The sequence below is a fragment of the Notechis scutatus genome, unplaced genomic scaffold (genome assembly GCF_049901735.1).
Source record: "Notechis scutatus isolate UNSWTSFEM ecotype Mainland unplaced genomic scaffold, rNotScu1.2 NSCUCTG116, whole genome shotgun sequence".
Classification (NCBI taxonomy): domain Eukaryota; kingdom Metazoa; phylum Chordata; class Lepidosauria; order Squamata; family Elapidae; genus Notechis; species Notechis scutatus.
This window is the reverse complement of record NW_028263005.1, coordinates 4,488-21,620: the sequence shown is the minus strand read 5'-3', so window position 1 is coordinate 21,620 and position 17,133 is coordinate 4,488. Positions and strand designations below refer to the sequence as shown.

General features: G+C 43.2%; 1 protein-coding gene across 3 annotated transcripts; it reads left to right on the top strand.

Moving 5' to 3' along the window:
- Positions 1 to 3,234: 3,234 nt before the first annotated feature.
- LOC148128712 (vomeronasal type-2 receptor 26-like) lies at positions 3,235 to 15,441 on the top strand. 3 transcript variants are annotated; one of them, XM_087948504.1, is made up of 6 exons: positions 3,236 to 3,788; positions 3,925 to 4,172; positions 4,608 to 4,896; positions 5,986 to 6,780; positions 11,196 to 11,408; positions 15,244 to 15,441. In XM_087948504.1, exons 2-6 carry the CDS (start codon positions 3,955 to 3,957, stop codon positions 15,262 to 15,264), a joined length of 1,536 nt encoding a protein of 511 aa, XP_087804630.1. In that variant the 5' UTR covers positions 3,236 to 3,788; positions 3,925 to 3,954; the 3' UTR covers positions 15,265 to 15,441. The 3 variants fall into 3 exon arrangements, with proteins under 3 accessions (XP_087804629.1, XP_087804630.1, XP_087804631.1); XM_087948503.1 differs by lacking the exon at positions 15,244 to 15,441 and having other exon boundaries at positions 3,235 to 3,788; positions 11,196 to 11,545; XM_087948505.1 differs by lacking the exons at positions 3,925 to 4,172; positions 15,244 to 15,441 and having other exon boundaries at positions 11,196 to 11,545.
- The last annotated feature ends 1,692 nt before the right edge of the window (positions 15,442 to 17,133 follow it).

Sequence of the window (17,133 nt, the reverse complement as noted above, 5' to 3'; positions counted from 1 at the left end):
AAGATAAGAGCAAAGTATTGCCTGCAAATAGGCTAAATGGTTTTAAAACAAAAGAACCTTTAGAAGTGGTATTTGCAGACATCATAGGTCCAAAGAAACCCAGTATGGGGGGTGCTAGATATATACTGAGCATTATGGACCATTATTCTAGATATGGGTTTTGCTATTTAATGAAAAGCAAAACTGAAACATATCAACATTTTTTCAATTGGATTAAGTTTGCTGAAAGAAAGTCTAAACGACAACTGATAACCCTGGTGACAGATAATGGTACGGAATTTATTAATAACAAATTCCAGAACAGACTTAAGGTAGCTGGAATAGAGCATAAGAAGTCTGCTCCATACAGGCCAGAACATAACGCTTTTATTGAAAGAAGAGGCCAAACACTACAGGCAATGGTTAGAACAATGTTAAATGATTCTGGGTTACCTGATTCTTTGTGGGGGGAGGCTACAATGTGTGCTAATAACATATTGAACGTTGTTAATACAACAACAGGTGAAATACCATTCACCAGGTGGCATGGCAGGAAACCTGACCTAAGTTACCTGCACACATTTGGTGCACCAGCATGGGTGCATATTCCTGCACAACTCAGAAAAAAAGGGCAACATAGAGCTAAAAGATTTTTCTTCGTTGGTTATCAGGCAAACCATAGGGCATATAGATTTTGGGAGAAAGGCACATCTAAAGTGTTATGTAGTGCTAGTGCCCAATTTCTAGAACATGAAGGATGGGAGAAATTAGAACAGGATGCCAATAAAGATGTAATTATTGAATCCTATAGAAATCCCATTAGTTATCCCTGTAACTTTAAAAATAAAATAAAGAGACAAATACAGGATGAAATAGTGTCCATAAAGGAAGAAACAGATTCAATAGCTGAACAGGATGAGGAAGATGAACAGGTATTAGTTCAACAAAGTCCTCCTGTAAGCCCTGTAATTCCCAGAAGAACTACACGTGTATCTAGACCGCCTGATAGGTACCAGGCTAACACAGTGTGCCAGATTAATCAAGTTCCTAATTCTGTTGAAGAAATTAAAAAGTATCCTACTAAAGAAAAAGAAAGTTGGTATGCAGCAATGAATAAGGAACTGAATTCATTAAGAGATATGAAAGTGTATGAAAATGCCAAATTACCTGTAGGTAAGAAATCCATTGGCTGCAAATGGATTTTTAAGGTAAAAACAGATAAAAATGGTAATTTAATCCATAAGGCAAGGTTAGTAGCCCAAGGTTTTAGGCAGAATGCCAATGACTACGATGAGGTGTTTGCACCTAGTCTTAAGGCAGCAACCTTAAGGGCAGCTTTAGTGTGGGCAGCTAGTAAAAATTATATAGTTAACCATCTAGATGTGGAAACTGCTTACTTGCACGCCCCATTAAAACATACTATTTATATGAAAAAACCTGTTGGTATTAAAAGTGAAAATAAGGATAATAATGATTGTTGGTTGTTAAAGAAAAGCCTCTATGGTCTAAAACAATCAGGCTATGAATGGAACCAGTATATTGTAAAGGAACTAGACAATATAGGATTTAAAGCTGGTTTAGCCGATCCATGTCTGTTTAAGAGGGAGACAAATGGGAAAGTATCATTATTATTACTATTCACAGATGATATTGCATTGATAACTGAAACTAATGATGAAGCAAATAAAATAATAGCATCATTAGGAAAGAGAATAAAGATCAAGCAATTAGGGGAGATAAAGAAATATCTCGGTTTGAATATAAAGAAAACACAGAAAGGTTTTAAGATATCTCAGGAAGATAAGATAAGCAAATTGCTAAAAGATTACAAGATGGAGCTTTGTAAGCCGGCTAAGACTCCAATGAGTCAGGAGTTTAGCAACACTGATGAACAAAGCCCGGAGTTTGATAAGGTGATTTATCAATCTTTAATAAGTAGTTTGTCTTATATTAGCAATTGGTCTAGACCAGATATATCGTACTGTGTGAATCAGTTGGCTAGATTCAATTCTGCACCATGTGAAAGACACTGGATTGCAGCTAAGAGGATATTAAGATATCTTAAAAAGACAATGAATTATTCATTGTATTTAGAACCAAAGGGTGATTTAATTCTGAGTGCTTATGCAGATGCTAGCTTTGCATCAGAAAGAGACACTAGAAAGTCGACTTCAGGAACAGCCATAATGCTGGGTAAGACATTAATAGGCTGGAAGTCAATAAGACAACAGCATATAAGTTTGTCTACTATGGAGGCAGAATTCTCCTGTTTATCTCTGTTATGTACAGAATTAATAATGTATAAACAAATGTTAATTGATATAGGTATAACTGTGGATTATCCTATAATTATACATGAAGATAATCAGGCAGCAATTCAAATGGCCACAAATATTGCAGTAAAAACAAGGAGCAAACATACAGATCTAAGATACCTAAACGTGAGACAATCTGTAAGAAGTAAGATGATTCAGCTAGAGTACTGTATGTCGGAGGACAATTTAGCTGATAATTTTACTAAAGCCCAAGGTGCCAATAAGCACCAGGAGAGTTGTGAAAAATATGGGGTTAGATTGTAAAGGTATTATATATTTATTTCACCCAAAAGGGGAGTATGTTAGGTATAACATTGATACCAAATATGGTTTGGGTGAATAAATATATAAAACTTAGATATCATGGTTTAAGTGCTTATCACTTTAAGCACAATGCTGCAGGCAATTAGCCGATTAAGGGTGCGGTTAGAAGTTACAATATAAGGAAGCATTAGAAGCTGGAAAGCTTACTGTGTGTTACTGCGACTAACTGTGTCTTATTGTAACTGTGCCTGTGACTGATATGATACTGTCTGCTACTGTTTGCTGATTTACTGCTGAATTCAACTGTTCTACTGTTTGAGCGTCTTGCTGAATATCCAGCGTTTGTTCCTCTGGAGAGAGGCACCGGAGGAGGAGAAGATATCTTTATCGGCTGATAAAGATATTGTAAGGACTCTTAACTTGGACTGTAATAGTGAGTCTTACTGGATGGAAATATAGTGAATGACTATTGGACTGAATGACAATGCTTTAAGCTCTAAATGGATTAAAAACTATTTAAACTACAAACAGTGTTTGTGTTCAGTGTGTGTATACTCTGGGGCCCTTCCTGGCTTGACTACTGCTGCAATACTCTGCTAGGGGTTAATCCCCAAACACTAACATGGTACAAGCAATTTTAAAACCGGCTGCAATTAAGATCAATATATGGGATTATGACATAAAACATAATTCCAAACAGGGTCTACTCTTAACCTTGGGCAGAGTTCAAGGGTGCAGATTGTCATTAGAAGACAGGCAACACTATAGTTAAATGGTATTAACTTAGAAGTGGCACCAAACTCCATAGCTCTGGGTGACCTTCCCCAGCAATCTCTGGAGACAAAAGGCCATGTTGAAGGACAGCAGAAGTCAATTCCCTGGGTGCTGAATTCTCTTCCCCAGCATCACTTTCTGGACTTGCCCTGACTGGGAGGAAAGACCACAACCACAACAAAACAGTGACCCCAGGGGTATATCTGTAATTTTTACTAACATGGTTTATTCCAGTCTCTCCTCTGCAGATGAAGCCCAGAAAAAGTTCAGGATCCCAAGAGGAGAAGTTGCTTCTCACTGTAATTATGACCATCTGGGCCTTTGAGACCTGTGATGCTATATCTCCAGTTTTTGACTTTGATGTAGGCATTAGACTGAAGCCACATGCGAAGGATCTTCTATCAGAAAAGGATAAATTCCTTGGGTGAAGCTCTCTGGGACCAAGTTTTGGGACAGGTACAGGCTCTGCTCTTGATTGCACCTTTTTCTCCTTTGCAGATGAAACTGACTGGTTCTCTGTTTAGATCAGGAAAGCCACTGGCACTTCTCAGAGTCTTTGAATTTTTCCAACTGTTCCTATTGTTTGTGTTAGAAACAGGAAGTGGATTGATTAATGCCATGAATGATGGACCTCCTGCTTCTGCTTCTGATGCTGCTGGTGTCCCCATCAGTCTGTGGGAAGCTGAGAAGGAAATGCCCATTGAGTTTGGAGCACCAGGATGGCTACAATCCATGGAGCTTTTACAGGCCTGGGGACCATCTCATTGGTGTGGTCAAATCTGAAACATATGTGTCGCCTATAATGTGGCCTTTCAACAGCCCTCCTACACCTTCTCCTTCGTAAGTCATGCAGGGTGATGGAGTTGCACTCCCTCCATGTGCAATTCTAACACTCTCCTTCTTTTCTTCTTATGTCACTTATTTTTGTACCTCAGGACCTGTCTAATTTCCTGAATGATTTTGATTTCCATGGCTTCCCTTTTTTGCCTTACTTTGTGGAAGAGAGTAAAATCCAAAGATGGAGTTTTTAAAAAACCTGAATGAAATCCAGATGATTTTCCTTTCTCAGTTCATTCCTGAGTTCATCACTTGAATAATGACCTTTGTTTAAGTAGTGACTGAAACAATTGTAGTTGCCTCTCTCATTTGCATAATTGATTATTCGATTTGCATCAATCTTGGCCTAAGGCTTAGTAGGTTTGTGAAGGATTATATATTTTAAAAACATTTGTTGTTGCTATTGAATATAATAACATGAATATTGTTTTTCAATAGGAAGAGTTCTGCTCTAACAAATATCCTAGAATCAATTTTTGCTATTCAAATGGTCAGCAAGAATTCCCAGCTCCTGCACAATCTCACACTTGGTTACAACATCCATGACAACTATGGAAGCACCTTCCGCACTTCAGATGCCTTGCTGGACATTCTTTCCACGGGAGAATCCAATGTCCCCAACTACGGCTGTGGGAGGAAGGACAACCTCCTGGCTCTGATTGATGCAGCTGCAAGGGACATCTCCATCCAGATGTCAATGTTTGTAGGCACCCACAAAGTCCCACAGGTTTGTGTGTTTTTCTCTATCTGGTAAGGTGAGTGGGGTGGTGGGGATGAACAACAGATCCAATATCTTCATAGAATTCAAGAGCAGCTTTTCAGAATATTAGGGAACATATCAACGATGTTTTAGTCTATTATGTTCATCTTCAAATTGACCATTAAAGGCCTGAAGAGCCATAAGGTCCCTAGAGGATATTCTACTGAATATTCTACTATTGAAAAACTATCCAGGTTTTGAGGTCCTCCATTAGCATGTTCATTTTCACATATCAATAATATCTGCCTTATCCAATTGGAATCAAGTTGGCAATAGTCCTGTCTATGTATAAAAAATATTCAGACCAAGAAGAGTATCTTTGGGATGGATAAAAGGAGTTCAGCTCCTGCACTCATAGATAATTGTTAATTTACACAATTTCTGCTTTGTATAAATTCAGGGTATATAATTATTGGGTTAAAATTAAAGTGATGAAAGAGACATATAGTCCCAAAACAGACAAAATTTCAATTAAAGACTTATTGGATTGTATAACTGTCTACGATTGACCTCACCCCTTTCCTAAGAGGTCTGTAGGGGGCGTGCATAAGCGCACCAATGTGCCTACCGTCACTGTCCTACTATTTCTTTTTATTTTTCTTATATGTATCCATTTCATGTACTCATAACTATTCTGTTAGCAGTTGTGCTCTTGTACATCTAGAGAAGAAGCTGAAAAATTGCTTCACAAAGAATTTGGGATATAGAAGCTGAGAAAGAGGTTTTAGTACTCAAAAATAGCATATAATACAGCCCTATATCTTAGATCCAGAGATTTTATCTAACATCTGCAAATTTGAATCTAATTGTTGGAATTGTATGGGTGACACAGAAATTTACATTGCATTTGTTATTGTTTTGTTTTGTTTAATATGATTTTGCGTTCCATTTTTATAGACAATCTTGTTAATATTCTGTCTTAAATATTTTAAACCGTGACTAAGGAGCAAACTATTCTTATATATTCATCAAAACAAAATTGGGTTTGTCAATAAGTAATATTTTGGAGTTGATCTGGACCACATTATAACACAGCATTCTTCATTACTTTTTCAGATCACTGTTAGAAATCCTTCAGAGGCTCTAAGTGATAAAAGGAGATTCCCTTTTTTCCACCAGATGCTCCCCAAAGAAGGATTCCAATACCCAGCAATTGTCCAGCTGCTCCTCCATTTCAGATGGACCCTGATTGGCCTCTTTGCTTCAGACACAGAGAATGGAGAGAATTTCATGAGGACTTTCTCTCCGATGCTTGTCAGGAGTGGAATTTGTGTGGTTATATCACAACGATTCACAACAACTGGACATACAGCACCCCTCAGGGAGGCCCTCTCTAAGTGGAGACAAATCAACGTCTTTGTTCACTTTATGGAATTTATTTCCATCTGGAACAGAATTTTTCCTTTCCATGAAGCACTTATGCATTTGCCAGGATCCATTGAAGGGAAAGTCTGGATCCTCACAAGTTTTGCACTGTATACAATAAAGAAGGACAGACTTCTCAAATACATCCATAGTATTTTGAGTTTTGGTTATCTGTCAAAAAGAAGGCCAACAGATGCTGCCTTTGAACCCCATTTCTTTGTGGAAGATCCGTTTCAAGATCATTATTTTCGCTGTTCCCTTTCCAAGCACGTCTTTTCTGTCAAAGGTCGCAGAAGATGCACCCAGAAAGTCCCACTGGAGACTCAGGAGAAAAAGAACAGTAGACGGATCGCAAATGACCCCAATTATTACTGTTTCATTCAGACTCTGCCACAGGCCATGAATGCCGCTTATTCCTCCAGATCGAGGAGGGGAAGGAAGGAGGGAGAAAAGAGGTTGGGGGCTCCGAGGCTGCAGCCGTGGCAGGTATGGGGGGTCCCGATAGGAATCCATTAATCTGAGATCCTTTGGAGAAGGAACCCAAAGGAGAAGGAGGGGAACATCTCAACCTTCTTGTGCTGCAAAAGGTCAAGAGATTTGCACCATCTAATTGCTCCTGTCTGACGCTCCGGAATAACAGGGAGCAGATCTGAAGTTTCTGTCTAGCCTCTGTTGGAAGAAATCTCCTTCTGGGTTCAGTTCCAGGCAGGGAAGAAAGACGCTGGAAACATGGTGACTGCTTGGAAAATGGTTTAATGGTGGACAGGAGCACATGCCTTGGTTGAGGAAAAAAGGGCTGAGATGCTGAGAGTGCAATTGTTTGATGCCCTCTGTTGGGATTTGAATTTGAGCTTGTATTCTGATTGGTTGTCAGGCTCCCATGGGGCCATGCAGGGGCAACTCTGTAGGCTGTCCTGAGTCCCAGGCTTGGTTGAGCCTTTGCTGGATGATGGTGATGGCTTTGGGCAATTCCTATATAGCTTTACCTGGAGTAGATCTTTGTTATGTAAAATAGAGTGGCCTAGGCCAGAGTAATGGTCCTTTAGCAAAGGTGGGAGGGGGGCTGAGTTTCAGCCTCTGTGAGTTTCTACTTTTCTTTTTAGGGGAAATATATTCTCCCTTTTTAGTATATCCTAAAATATTTCATTTTCCTAGGAGAGGGGAGGGTTTTAACTACTCCCAACACCTCTTTCAGTCCTTGGAAAAGTCTTGAATCCTCCCTTGTCCAACTGAGAGATTTTGCAAGTTGGAGAAGCTGCTCTCATAATCTCCTCCTTGTCTTCTCTCAAGACTCAGTTTTAGGTTGCAGTCAAGTACGATTTTGGGGTTGTTTTCTTAAACATGTATTTATTTACAAGATGGCAAATGTCTCCAACACAGCTTCCTCCTTCATCCAGTCCACTTTTAGTACAGTCAGAGACCAGCATTACAATAAATAACAATAATAATGGAGAAAAATAAACATAAACAACAGTCAAGGGGCAGTTAGAGTCTGCCTAATGCTGAGTCATGTGCGAATATGTGGCAACATAAATGTCCTAAATAAATAAATACATAATTTTGCATTACAGCAGAACAGAATTTGGCCCCATTCAGAGAAACTCCTTCCTACTGATCTGATAACTGCAGTTCCACGTAAAAGAGTTCCGAATTTCCCGGATATTTTATTAGGAGAGGCGTCACAAAGTGAATCCCTGAGTCCTGATAGGAGATGCCGCATAGCAGGCTGTGAACTCACTGGTGGGATTCAATTTTTTTTACTACTGGTTCTGTGGGCGTGGCTTGAATTTCTGGGTGTGGCTTGGTGGTCACGTGACCAGATGGGCGTGGCTTGGTGGCCACGTGACTGAGTGGGCTTGGCCAGGGGGCCATGTGACTGGCAAACCAAATACAATTGGTCCTCACTTAATGGCCGGTTACTTAGCAAGTGTTCTAATTTATGACTGATCTCCCCAGAGCTACTTGTCCTGTTTTTGGAGTTTTGACAACCATAAACACAAACACACACACACACACACACACACACACACACACACACACACAGAGCTTTCTAACCCTGCTATTCTTTGATTCTGTAAGGATCTCCTGCTGGAGCAGGGGGTTGGACTAGATGACCTCCGAGATTCGTTGCATGCCAGCCCTAGATTGCTGTGCTGCTTCAAAGAGTCTTCTGAAGCCAGGGTTTGTGTCCTAACTTCCTCTCCTTTCTTTCTCTCTCCCTCCCTCCCTCCTTCCATGTATTTATTTATCTATCCATCCATATATCTCATTCACTTTATCCTCCCTCCATCTCTTTCTTTCTTTTTCTTTCTTTGTCCCGTCCTTCCATCTCTCCCTTTCTTTGTCTATCCATTTTCCTCCTTTTGCTTCCTTTCTCTCCTTTATTTCTTTCTCTTTCCTTTCTTGTCTCTCTCTTCCTCTTCTCTCATTCCCTCTATTTCACTCTTTCCCTCTCTTTTTCTTTCTTTCCCCCTCTCTGTATCTCTCTGTATCTCTCTCTCATTCTGCCTCTTTCCCTGTTTTCCCCTCCTCCCCCCCTTTGTGTGTGTTTGTGTGTGTGTGTGTGTGTGTGTGTGTGTGTAAAATGGAGGCATGGATAAGTCTGACCAGGTTGGGTTTCTTTAAGAACCTCCCCAACTATGAACCTTCCCTTTCAGGGGACACTTTTCTTCTCTTGCCTCCACCCCCTCATTCTCTCTCTCTCTCTCTCTCTCTCTCACACACACACACACACACACAGAGAGTAGGGAAGAGAGAGGGGAAGATAGGGACCCGGCCTCTTCGCTATCCCCCACCGTCCCCCTTACCTTCTCAGGCCAAGCGAGGGACGGGAGGGTGAGGGGCAGGGCCAGCTGCTTCAGGCAAGGTGAAGAGGCGTCGACCAAGCACGGGAGAGTAGAAGCCTGGGAATGGCGGCTCTCGGCTCAGCTGGCCTGAGGGGCTCCTGCAGGCATATCACGACAAGGGGGGGCGTGAAGACCCGGGACAACCGTGCACCCACCTGCTGGGTGGCCGGGCTGGGCTGGAGGAGGCACATCCACCGGGAGAAGGAAGAAAACGTGATCCGGGAGGGCGGGCAGGCAGGCAGATGTCCCAGGGCTGCTGCACATGTGCACTACATTAGTAGCACACGCAGTGCTGCACACAGAGTGTGCGTGTGCAACAGCCCTGGGACATCTACCCGATCTGCGCCACAGCCACCACGTGGTAGGGAAAGCTAAGAGAGCGACTGGGACAAGTGGGCGACCCAGTTTGGGGGTGTGGCCAACCAGGGGTGACCACCGGTTCACCTGAGCCGGTGAGAACCGGTTGAATACCACCTCTGCGTGAGCTGCAGTTCGAGTGGCCCCTTGTCCTCAGGGGCCCAGTCTCAGCTCAGGCGCTCTTTCTTTGTATCGGCCCCCTGAAACGGCTCTGGGAACTCCGTTGCAGCTCTCGGAGGTTAATTCCCTTTGGACTCTTGGCAGGGTAATTCGATATAAATATCTCATTGCTCTAAAGGCTGCTCAAATAAACATTCTTGGGAAGAGCAGCCCCATCTTGTTGGATTTCCAGATCTTTGAGACCTTGTTTGAGTTCACTAAGTGCACTAACTCATCCCCCATCCTTAAAAGCCCTTCTCTGCAGAAGCCACGGGGGCTGAGTACCAATGAGTAGTTGTGTGTTCATTTTCCCCACAACAACAACCCTGTGAGTTGAGTTGGGCTGAGAGACTGGACTCAATTCCCCCACCCTGCTTCATGACCAAGGCAGGACTTGAACTCACATCTTCTTGCTTTCTACTTCGGGGGCTTAACCAGTAGACCAAACTGGCTCCCTTACATACTTATCAAGCTTGGCACAATCCTTCATCCAGTGCATCATTAATGTTCTTATATGAGATACTATAATTTATCAAATCCTAAAACCCAGATAGTTTTCTATTGCTTTTTAGTCATACAGTTGTTTCTAGGAGGAAATCATAAATATTTTTCTGGAAAGTTGGTAATGTTTAAATAACATAAAAGTATATTTGCCTGAGAATTGTTATAAATCTTGTATAATAGCGATTTATCAACCCTATTATATTAATGACAACATAGAAAAATTGATGACTTAACGACAAAATGTTGTATCTTCCCACTTTCATGACAAAGATTAAAAAAACTAAAGATTATTTGAGTACCATTTTTAAATCAGTTTTTATCCACTTAATTATCATACCATCCACCCCTCACTTAACTGGGTTTCTGATCACATCACAAAATTGTTTATTACTCTTTCCTGAGATCGAGTTATATCAGCAGTATTTCCATAATGTATTTGGGAAATGAAATAATATGTGAGGATGACTTGCATAGAGCACATAAATTATATCCCCCCTTTCCCACAACCCATTTAGAAAGGGCAGTGATAGGAGGGAATGACTTTTGGGGGGGTGGAGGAGAGATTCTGCCTGGGGAAGAAGCAGATAAGAGGAGGAAACCTACAGCTGCATAAAAAAGGGGTCGGTGGGAGATTTGTACTTTCTGACTCCCCAAATCCTGTCAGTGCAGCATTACAGCAAAGTGGGCCTAGCTCAGGTTTCCTGTCTGGGCTTCCTGGGAGAGGATCACCCTGACAATTTTCTTCTTGACAAATCCGTGTTTCTGATAACCAACCTGTTGCTTTCAGGGAGTTCATAAATCTCCTTTTTTCTGTTGTTCAACTATATTTTGTCAAAATCTATATTGTCAAAATATGATCGACAAATTTTTGTGAACTTTTTCCCTTCACTTGTAAGATAGTGGTAACACCCATTTTCCTTATGAAGCATGTCTGTAAATTAGACAACTACAGAAGAAAGATTAAATATTGAAAAAGTGTCTGGGATAAGAAACAAAGTTTTCTGCTTTTAAAATTGCTGCATGTTCCCATTCTAGTTCCATCCTTTCCTGGAGAAGAATGAGTTTGTCAATATTTCAAAATTTGAACTCTACATGGACCCAAATGGAGAGGTAGCAGCAGATCTGGGCATTGGGGGCTTCTTCGTTCTTTCCAGGGATGATCCCAGGAGAGAGACTCTGGCGTATTTTGAAAGACAGAGACTTTCTATCAGAAAAAATGTTCTTTCACAGCTAAAGTTGCTCAACAAGGTAGGAGAAAGTTTGGTGTCTTCTCTCCATTTTCCAAAGCCTGAGGTCCCATTTCAAGAGGGCTGATGCTATTCCCCAAAGGTGGTTGACCTTCACCGAGAATTGAATCTGGGCAGTAGAAACCGGATTTTTTCCCTTAGGCTAATTGGGAGGCATCGGTATTGTTCCATTTTGTGGACCCCGTACAATTAAGTAGCTTAATTTGTGGGCGTGGCTTGGTGGTCACGTGACCAGATGGGCATGGCCATGTGACTGGCAAACCAAATACAATTGGTCCTCGCTTAATGGCCAGTTGCTTAGCAAGTGTTCTAATTTATGACTGATCTCCCCAGAGCTCCTTGACCTGGTTTTGGAGTTTTGACAACCATAAACACAAACACACAAACACACACACGCACACAGCCTTCTCATCCTGCTATTCTTTGATTCTGTAAGGATCTCCTGCTGGAGCAGTGGGTTGGACTAGATGACCTCCGAGATCCCTTGCAGGCCAGCCCTAGATTTTTGTGTTGCTTCAAAGAGTCTTCTGAAGCCAGGGTTTGTGTCCTTCTTTCCTCTCCTTTCTTTTCTATCTCCCTCCCTCCCTCCTTCCATGTATTTATCTATCCATTCATATATCTCATTCACTTTCTCCTCCCTCCATCTCTTCCTTTCTTTTTCTTTCTTTGTCCCTTCCTTCCATCTCTCCCTTTCTTTGTCTATCCCTTTCCTTCCTTTTGCTTCCTTTCTCTCTTTTCTTTCTCTTTCTCTCTTCTTTCTTCTCTCTCTCTTCCTCTTCTCTCATTCCCTCTATTTCACTCTTTCCCTCTCTTTTTCTCTCTTTCCCCCTCGCTGTATATATATCTCTCTCTTTCTCTAACTCCTGCCCTCCACTCTGTGTTTGTGTGTGTGTGTGTGTGTGTGTGTGTGTGTAAAAGAGAGGCATGGGTAAGTCTGACCAGGTCTGGTCTCTTTAAGAACCTCCCCAACTATGAACCGGCCCTTTCAGGGGACACTTTTCCCCAAGCAGGACGAAGCTTCTCTCCCAATGGGACCAAAAGGACCTCCACCCAATCAGGATTCAAATTCATCTGAATTCAGGCCCTGGTCAACAGAATTCCCTTTTTTCTTTGCTATTTTGGGCGCAAGGAGCAAACAAACCTGAAGCTCTTAGTGACACATTCCCCGGCCCTTGTGGGATTCTCACCAGTTTGAAGGAGATACTAAACCATAGGTGGTTCACAAAATGGAGCAGTGCGAGAAGGTAAGGGTGACGGTGGGGGATAGAGAAGAGGCCGGGTCCCTATCTTCCCCTCTCTCTCCCTCACTCTGTGTGTGTGTGTGTGTGTGTATCTGTGAATGTGTGTGTGTGTGTCTCCCTGAAAGCCTCGGCATGGCCAAGCCAGCAAGCTCTCCTTGGCGCTCTTGGCTACTTCTTTCATTTCTTCTTTTTTGAATCCAGACTGGCTGAACAACGATTGCCAGACTGCGGTGGAAGCGTCCATTCGGGTGACCCTCCTCCTCCTCCTCTTCCTCCTCCTCTTGCACCCGGCAGCTGTGGATGGATCAGGAGGGTGCAGTTGTGTGGGGAGACGCTCGCTCCTCAAGTGAACAGCCACCCACCCTATATCAGGTTTTGCTGTGCTTTGGCATTTGCTTGAGGAGCATCTCCCCGTGCGCATGCACCCTCCCGTCCCCGCCACAACGTCCGGTTATGAGAGGAGGAGGAGGAGGAGGAGGAGAAGGGTCACCCGAAGGGATGCTTCCACCGCGATCTGGCAATTGTTCAGCCAGTCTGGATTCCAAAAACAAGAAATGAAAGAAGTAACAAAGAGCGCCAAGGAGAGCTTGCTGGCTTGGCCCAGCCGCGGCTTTTAGGAAGACACACACACAGAGTGGGAGAGAGAATCGGGAAGATGGGGACCCGGCCGCTTCGCTATTCCCCCACCGTCACCCTCACCTTCTTAGGCCAGGTGAGAGAGGTGATGGAGAGGGGCAGAGCCATCCGCTTCATAAAGGTGAAGAGGGGCGACCAAGCAGAGGCGAGTAGAAACTTGGGAACGGTGGCTCCTGAGGGGCTTTGAGGTCGGACGGCCTGGAGCGGCCGAGATCCGATTGAGCTTTGCACCACAGGTTCACCTGATCGACCACTTCTTTGGTGTTGGCTTTACGGAGCCGTGGATTGAGGCCTGAGCTCACATGCAACAGCAGTGCCTTTAACTGCGCTCGCTTGTATGTGTCCAAATAATCCGGCGAAGAAACCGGAGGAGTCACTCAGGTAGACCTGCCCCCTCTGCAGTCCCCCTTCTGCACAAAAAGGCCATTCCCTGACCTAAGAAGGCAAGGAGCTGCGGCTCGACTCGCCCAATTCCTAGGACTACCCCAATGGTCCCAATTCTTCTAGGAGAGGGAAGCTCCACCTGGCAATCCCCCTTTCCCTTGGTGCTCTGACTTCCCGTGGCCCGCCTCCAGCCTGAACACCAGGTCGGACCACTAGAAGGCCACTTCCCTGCTTCTCAATGGTGCTCCTGTACCATCCACTGCAGGACCCTCCAACTCCTTCCCCAAATTCTCCCTCAACTTCAAAATGACAATGCCTGTTGCCTATATGGGTGCAACCGGGTGGGTGTGGCAGGGCCAACCAGGGGTGATTATTCTGGGTCCAACAAAGGGGCTGCATGTGGGAGAGGGAAGGGATGGTAGGCAAATGGGCCATGCTCTCTGGTCTCCCTCCCCCATACCTCTGCCTCACTGCTGGCAGGGTCCAGCAGCTGCATGAATCCCAGCTAATCCCATGTGGAGAGGCTCATGTTCTCCTGCTGCTGGGAAAGCAAGAGAGTCTTTCCTGGCACAGCGAAAATTTTGCAACTTCCTCTCCAATAGGGAAATGGGCGGCTCTGGGTGGCAGAGAAGTAGCCTGCTTGAATCCTGTTTCTCTCTGCCGCCCTGAGCTGTGCCGGGAAAGACTCTCTTGCTCTCCCAGCAGTAGGAGAACATGAGCCTCTTGCAGTACAGCGAAATGTAGCTCTGGTCCCCACCAGTCTGCATCTCACCCCCCGCCTGGATTCACCGCAGCTGCTGGGCCTTATCTGATGGGGGTTAGGGTGGCGGGTGGCAGCAGCAAAAGTCAAGTGGGGTGGGGGGTAAAGGTGATTGGTAGTGGCAGGTGGGCGTCTGGGCCCCAGAGCTGGCAGAGCCTCACTCACCCAGGGAGATCAGGCAGGGCCACAGCAGAAGGCATGCAGCAAAGAACTGACTGGGCATTGGACTTCTGGTTTGAAGGCCTTCGGCGACAGGCAGAAATCCATGATCGTGCGCGGTTTCTGTCTGGGCTCGCCGCTGGAGCGCCCTGAGCCGGCTGGTTTCGGGGCTAAGCCACCCCGTAGAGGTGGTGAAGAGGGGGGAGACCGCCAGCAGGGTTCAGGAGAGCTACATCTCTCCTCCCCAGCTGGCCATTACTCCCTTTCCCGAAGGCGGTTGCAGCGGTGGTCAGAGAAGGCCACCACAAAGAAGAACTCGACCGGAAAAGAATGTGCAGGAGGAAGATAAGAAGTGAAAGTTTTGGCTGACCGGGTTAAATTGTAAAAGCGACAACCAAGATACCCTGGAATTTCAACTTACAAAAAACAACATCACTCCCAAAGAAGAGTCGGAAGCAGCAAAGGAAAGGGAAAAGGGAAAGGTTTGGCTTTTTTTTTCTTCTCTCTCCTTCACTATACTGACAACTAAGAGACTTAAATAAGAAATTGGAAAAATCCGCTTTGACATCAATAGGCAATTAAGCTGAAAATAAAACAAAATGCCAAAGGGATAATAAAGATTTCTGGACATTAAAAACTTCCTTTTTCATAAGCAGGAAGGGAGAGAAAAAGAATAAGGGCAGGATCTGGAAGAGGGAGGAGACTGCCTGGAATTAAAAAGAATCTATAGTAAAACTTCAACAAGACTTCTAAAAGATACATTTTAACTGAAACTTTGCAACTAAATAGTAACCCCAGGAAGAGAAAGTGAAAAAAAAAAAAGAGCAAAAAAGAAACAGCTTGCATGTATTTGGATTATTTGGTGATCTTTGTATTCTTGGTTATTATATTTGAATGACTATAATCAATCAGGTGGTTGTTTTAAAATTTATACAATGGCAACACTTCTGGATGAATTGAAAATGGAACTTAAAAAGTACAAAGAAGATGCACAAGAAGGGAAGGGTTCCTTTGGCTTCATTTTTCAATTCTTAGAAATGGGGATTTGGAACTATGAGAAACAACAAGAAACAACTGCAAAACAAGAAGACTGGGACAAAGAAGAAGCCATCTTTAATGAACAAGCAATTTTATGTGGGGAAGAAAAAGGAAAGGGGGAAAAGAGAATGGAGAATTTAAGACTTAAAAAAACAACCAAAGAAAAGAAAAATAATTCAAAAATAAGTATAATATTGGAAAGCAACAGAAAAGGGGAATACAGAAGAGAGAAATAGAGGTAGAGAGACAAGGGGTAAAAGGGGAGAGAGAAGAAGAGAGGGAAGAAGGAAAGGATAAGAAGTTACAAAGGACCGGCCGGAGAACCCTACTTTTTGCCCAGGACGCCTCCGCGACTTCCGGTTTGCAGCGGCGGATTTGCAAAGCCGATCCCTGCCACGCTAATGGCCGCAGGGGCAGCTGAAGGTAGGGGAATCCGGAGAAGGGTTTGAGACCCCCTCCCCGGCCGGCAGGCAGCCGGCGTAAGAAATGCGCCACAAAGAAGCTGGGGTAAGAATGCGCAGGAGGAAGTGGAGAAAGTGCTTGAAAGAGGAGAAAGTTTTTCTTGGTTCCTAGGACTCTAAGACATATTTAACAAAATTCCTGAAAAGTACGACTTTCTGAATGATACCTTCGAGAAGAGGAAAAAAGCGGCAGTTTAATGGTGCTGAAAGGATAGCTTACCCTCTTTTTTACGGAATAAAAAGTGAATATTAAGAAACCTATTTTTTTTTAGGTGAAAACTGGCTTTAAGCGATGAGTGGGAAAAGAGAGGACTAAAAAAAAAATATTTGTATGCTAAGACTTTGTTGGAGGAGATGCCTTAAGGATTGAAAGACTAAAATATATTGCAATAAGATTTTAAGAAACAGATTTGGACTTTCTTTTTCTCTAATTGATACCACCCTAGGAGGAGAGAGTGGGAACTCTGTCTTGGTTTGGACTGACTGATAACTTTGGGATTGTCTTATTTTTCCTTTGGAATATTCTGGCTGTTGTAAGAGAAAAGAAAAGAAAAGATTTATAATGGCTTCTTCTATCGAGGAACTGAGAAAAGATTATGAGCAAGCAAAACAAAATGGTAAAGCTGGTTTGAAAGAAGCCTGCCTTTTTTGGAAATGGCGTTCATTAACTATCAACAAACATTGCAACAGATGAAGACAGCAGAAGAAGAACAAAGAGAGGAAGCCATCTTTAATAAATCTCAGAACTCGACCAAGAGGGAAAGAAGAGGGAAAAGAAGAGAAATAAAGGACTTAAGATTTAAAAAACATTTAAGAAAGGGAAAAACAAGGTGCAAAATCAATATAAGGATGGTAAACAAAAGGGAAGAGGAATACGACAGAGAAGGGAAGCCAGTAAGGCAGAGGCTAGAAGAAGGGGGCTAGAAAGGTTTGTTGGGGAAGAAAGAAAGGGAAAAGGTGGAGAAAAGCTACAAAGTTTTGAAATTAAATGGGAAAAAGACATTTTTTTAGGGATAAAGGATAAGTATAATTTCTTCAAAGAGATTT